This window comes from Gymnoscopelus microlampas (assembly GCF_963454915.1).
Source record: "Gymnoscopelus microlampas genome assembly, chromosome: 15".
Classification (NCBI taxonomy): Eukaryota; Metazoa; Chordata; class Actinopteri; order Myctophiformes; family Myctophidae; genus Gymnoscopelus; species Gymnoscopelus microlampas.
In genome coordinates this window covers 30,416,909-30,421,908 of record NC_139952.1, presented here as the reverse complement: position 1 = coordinate 30,421,908, position 5,000 = coordinate 30,416,909, and the positions used below count along the sequence as shown (strand labels likewise).

Below are 5,000 nucleotides of genomic sequence, written 5' to 3'. Positions count from 1 at the left end.
ATGTGTGTGTGTGTGTGTGTGTGTGTGTGTGTGTGTGTGTGTGTGTGTGTGTGTGTGTGTGTGTGTGTGTGTGTGTGTGTGTGTGCGTGTGAGGGGAGAGGGGGGTTGATTAGGTTGTTGCCAGCTTAATGAGGGTAGGGGTGTGAATGTGTGTGCGTGTATGCTTGCGTGCGTGCACGTGCGTGTGTGTGTGTGTGTGCTCATGGGTTTAGATGTGATTGGCCCCTTTGTAACGGGCAGAGGAGGCCATTTCGTTTCCGGCTCGTGCTGCGTGGTCCCTGCGGCAGCAGATGTGGTGTTACACAGGAACACCACAGCCTCATTAATCACTGTCTACTGTCTGCTGTGTGTGTGTGTGTGTGTGTGTGTGTGTGTGTGTGTGTGTGTGTGTGTGTGTGTGTGTGTGTGTGTGTGTGTGTGTGTGTGGGGGGGGGGGGGGGGCGCGCGCACACACGTGTGTGTGTGTGTGTGTGTGTGTGTGTGTGTGCACGTGTACATATGTGCTGTTATTCAGCTCGGCTGGTATACGCACCTTTTTTACGCGTCTGCATTTTCTCTCTGTGTCTGAGTATAATATGCGTGTGTGAGTGTGTGTGTGTGTGTGTGTGTGTGTGTGTGTGTGTGTGTGTGTGTGTGTGTGTGTGTGTGTGTGTGTGTGTGTGTGTGTGTGTGTGTGTGTGTGTGTGTCTGTGTGTGTGTGTGTGTGCGCGTGCGTGCGTGCGTGCGTGCGTGCGTGCGTGCGTGCGTGCGTGCGTGCGTGTGTGTGTGTGTGCAGTCGCACAGTCGCACAGTCACACAGTCACACAGTCACACAGTCACACAGTCACGCAGTCACGCAGTCACACAGTCACTGGTGTATTTTGACCCCTCGGTGAGCTGGAAGTGTGTGCAGCGCTGTTTGAGCTTCCTCTAATCCCAGGGGACTTAAGAGGTGTGTGTGTTGGGGGGGGGGGGGTTCCTGCGGTCTATACAAAGCCTAGCTGGGGGGCTATTATGTGACCCTACAATCATGAAACACCTGGGGCAGCCATCACTCTCTGATTCTCTGCACACACACACACACACACACACACGCGCGCGCGCACGCACACGCATCATTATCTCCACATCAGCTATCATTCGCCAGGCGTGCATGTGTCAGCACTAGCCCTGCAGACGTGATTTACAATACAAAGATTACCCACAATGCTGTGTGACGACGCATACGAACACTCCAGGAAAGGCAGACAGATATATTTATGTCACTAGATCCAGCACCCGCAAATGAGCAAAATGAATATTCAGTAATATCATATAGAACAGAGTGCAAGTCACTGTGCACACACACTTATCCTACACGTCTTCACAAACTTCATATGTTGCTAAAAAGATTCTGCATGATTGCTACATGTAGTGATTGGTTTGCTCATTCAGCCCCTCTTTTCAAACAACTTAATATTTTGATTAGGCCTTCTTCCAGTTCAACAGTGATGTGCACCATTTCAATACAAGACAGGCAAATCATTTGCATCTCCCAAAGTTCCGTACTGGTCCGCGTAAATTTTCCATCATGTACAGTGGGGCTCGGGTATGGAACAACTATATTGAGATTTCATCGAAGGCTGCTTTACCAAATCATTTTAAATCTAAACGTAGAACCCATTTGATGAATCAAATTTAACAACTCATAGAGAGTTCAACTCTTACACCCACACACACTTGCACTTACACCCTTTTATACTAATATTTCTTTTTCTTTTTCATACTGTGTATCTATTGTTGTATTATTTATGTTGCCAAATAATGTATGTTTGTTTTTTTATTACTTTGTATGTTTTGTTTTTAAGTGAGGTGAGATTAACTTTATAAACCCCACAGGGTTTTCTAAATCTCACCTGCACATCCCAAACCAATATTATGCTGTAAAATGTGTTGTTTTTCAAATGTATAAATAAAATAATAATAATAAAGAATAAAATAGTTAGCAAGGATGCTAATTTTAATACATAGTTCCACCATGTAACAGTAACATGAGATATTGCATGGAAAAAAGTATACGTTTCTGCAATGTAATCTCAAACAACAAAGTCCACAACAAAACAATGAAAAGACCAAAACAATACAACAATATAAAGTGCACACATGTCAATAGAACCAAACTCTACATCTATGTTAAAAAACAGACTAAAATTATACTTACAAGAGACTGGTAAAATCACAACAAGGCAACGCTAAAACAATATACGTAAACAGTCAACTCTATATGCAGAGAATTATAACCTGTACATTGAAACTACAGAAACTATAGGATGCCAGGTAAACAAATGAACCTAGCACCAGTCTAAATAACATGCGATCTAAATCACATTTTAACCTTTGCATATGGTCATCAAGGTTAGGTCAAGTGCTACAGGTTAAGGAGGAGTCTGAAGAGGTGAGTCTTCAGATTACGGCATGATTATCTTCATAACTTTGGCAAATATGTCTAATTATCTCTAAATCCATAATTGTACCCTAACTGGCCACAACTGGTCTGTAACTGGTCAAAACGAGTCTGTAACTATAGCCTTTCAGTTGAATCTGTTCCGTACGTCTGCATTGATTGATTGAATACTTTATTTAGAAAAGACATGGAAACAGTACATGGAAGTACAATTCACAATAGAAGGTCCTCTAAACTGGTTTGCTCATAAAAGCACAATGGCTTATTTAAAATGAGATCCCCACGCACTCAAATCATGATGACATTTAAGAAAACAGACAGATATACACTACTATGTAGAACGTCTACAGGCTACTGGTAAGGGACTGGGTACCTGTAACTGGTTACAACAGGCCTGTAACTGGTTAAAACGGGTCTGTAACCGGTTAAAACTGCTCTGTAACTGGTCTTTCTGTTCAGTCACTTGGCTATGTCTTGTCTGTAACTGGTCAACACTGCTCTGTAACTGGTCCTTCTGTTCAGTCACTTGGCTATGTCTTGTCTGTAACTGGTCAAAACTGCTCTCTAACTGGTCTTTCTCTTCAGTCAGTTGGTTATGTCTTGTCTGTAACTGGTCAAAACTGCTCTGTAATTGGCCTTTCTCTTCAGTCAGGTTGTTACGTCTGTTCTGTAACTCGTCAAAACAACTCAGTAGTTGTTGTCTCTCCACCATGTTAGACTGATCTGTAAAATGAGAGATCCATTATTTCAAAACACATTTTCAAAAATAATAATCATGTCCAACTACCAAAGCTGCTACAGCTTATTTGACTGCTACTAATACTATTACTACAACTAATAATATACAGTTTATTTTATGAGGTATCATCTATGTTAATGTATGTATTGAAAACAACATGTTGGATTGCCATAGATCAACATAGTCTTATGAAACTTGGCGTACAGAGATAGAGTGGGATAGCAATGCTGAGGAGAGCTAGAACAGCACAAAGCAATCCAACACCGACTCCAACCCGCCTGTTCTGTCTTCTGTCTGGAAGACACACACACACGCACACGCACACGCACACGCACACGCACACACACACACACACACACACACACACACACACACACACACACACACACACACACACACACACACAGTTAAATATTTTAACCTCTTGTTTAAAAGGATACAAAGTTTGTATTTATTTTTGTGATTTTTTGTTTTTGTAACATCTCTTACCAGACTGCAGTATCTTCTGTAAATCCTCCTTTTTCTTGGTCTCAATAGTTTCATAGGTTGCATCGTCTATCTGTTGGAGGTCAAGGTTGTCATAATGGCCTTCTTCAGTCATTTCTGCTTGAATTCTTCTCACTGTTGTCATGGTGTCAACGATATCGAAGTGATCCTCCTGACTTTATGAATTTAATTCTTGAAGGTTTTTATGGTCTGCCCGTCACAGCACACTGAACTATTGAGATGTGTGGTCTGTCTTTATTCCTCTTTTTACTTTGGTCTGTTCTTCCTTCCTCATTTATATCAGAGGGGTTGTCTTCGGTTAAGAATCTACGTTCTGCCCGAGTTATACAACCCTCTAACAAAGAATCATGGAGGAAATATGTGTTGAGGTATAAAAACTCTTTTGCAAGTGAGACCAAGACATAATTACAACATAACTGTGAGTTACAGTTGTAACTGTAATTACAACATAATTACAAGAATAAGGAAGCTGTCCATTTCCTTCTTATAAACAAGTGTACTCTATCCAAAATCCCATAACAGGAAGTGTTTGAAAGTTGAGACAGAACATCAACATAATCTGTTCTGTTTAATACACATAGGCCAAAGGAAACTTAACTATACGCACATCGACTGTGGGTGGTGGGCTAAAAAGGCTGAAACTTCAAAGAGGTAGAGCCCATACACCAAAAACGGCAAATGATGCTTCATTATTGCAAAGTTGACAACGTTTCTATCTGCTGTGGATCTTCTTCAGGGCATTTGAGTATGCACACCTGTTGACGTTCAGTTCCTCAAACACGCCTATAAAGTAAAGGAGATCGGGTCTTCTCTATTGCTGCCCCCAAACAATCTTCCCCCACACATCAAGTCCAGCCCCACCACTGAACATTTTAAATCAAACCTAAAGACCCACTTTTTCTCCCTCCCTTTTAGCTCAATCTGAAGGTGACTGTTTGACCAGGTTTTTAAATTATAATCAATCACTGTATGTAATTAAAGGTAAGGTGAGTGATGTGTTTTGGTTAAAACAAAAAGTGTGTTTTGTTAAAAAGGTTAAAGCACTATATTCTGATAGTGATCATTGCTATAGAGTTTTTGTTCAGTAGCAGGGGTCTCCCTGTCTCCTCAGCTCTTTAATGAACAGAAAATAAATTTTCAGGTGGGTTGCAAAATTTCAACCAATCAGGAGAGAGTACCCATTTATCAGCTTTTTTTATAGTGAGCCAGTTCCAATTTTGTCTGCTCTTTGTGTCATCACTTCCAATTTCACTTGTTTAATCTGTATCTTGACTGAGACTGCGGATTAGATAAAATTGGTATCCTGACCTGAAAATGCATTTTCTGTTTAAT

General features: G+C 41.2%; 1 protein-coding gene across 1 annotated transcript; it reads right to left on the bottom strand.

The window, feature by feature from the left end:
• Positions 1 to 2,531: 2,531 nt before the first annotated feature.
• On the bottom strand, positions 2,532 to 3,857 carry LOC311061489 (uncharacterized protein). The gene is made up of 3 exons (XM_084080146.1): positions 3,651 to 3,857; positions 3,366 to 3,455; positions 2,532 to 3,145 (listed from the first exon to the last, which is right to left on the bottom strand). Exons 1-3 carry the CDS (start codon positions 3,790 to 3,792, stop codon positions 2,754 to 2,756), a joined length of 624 nt encoding a protein of 207 aa, XP_083936272.1. The 5' UTR covers positions 3,793 to 3,857; the 3' UTR covers positions 2,532 to 2,753.
• Between the last annotated feature and the right edge of the window lie 1,143 nt (positions 3,858 to 5,000).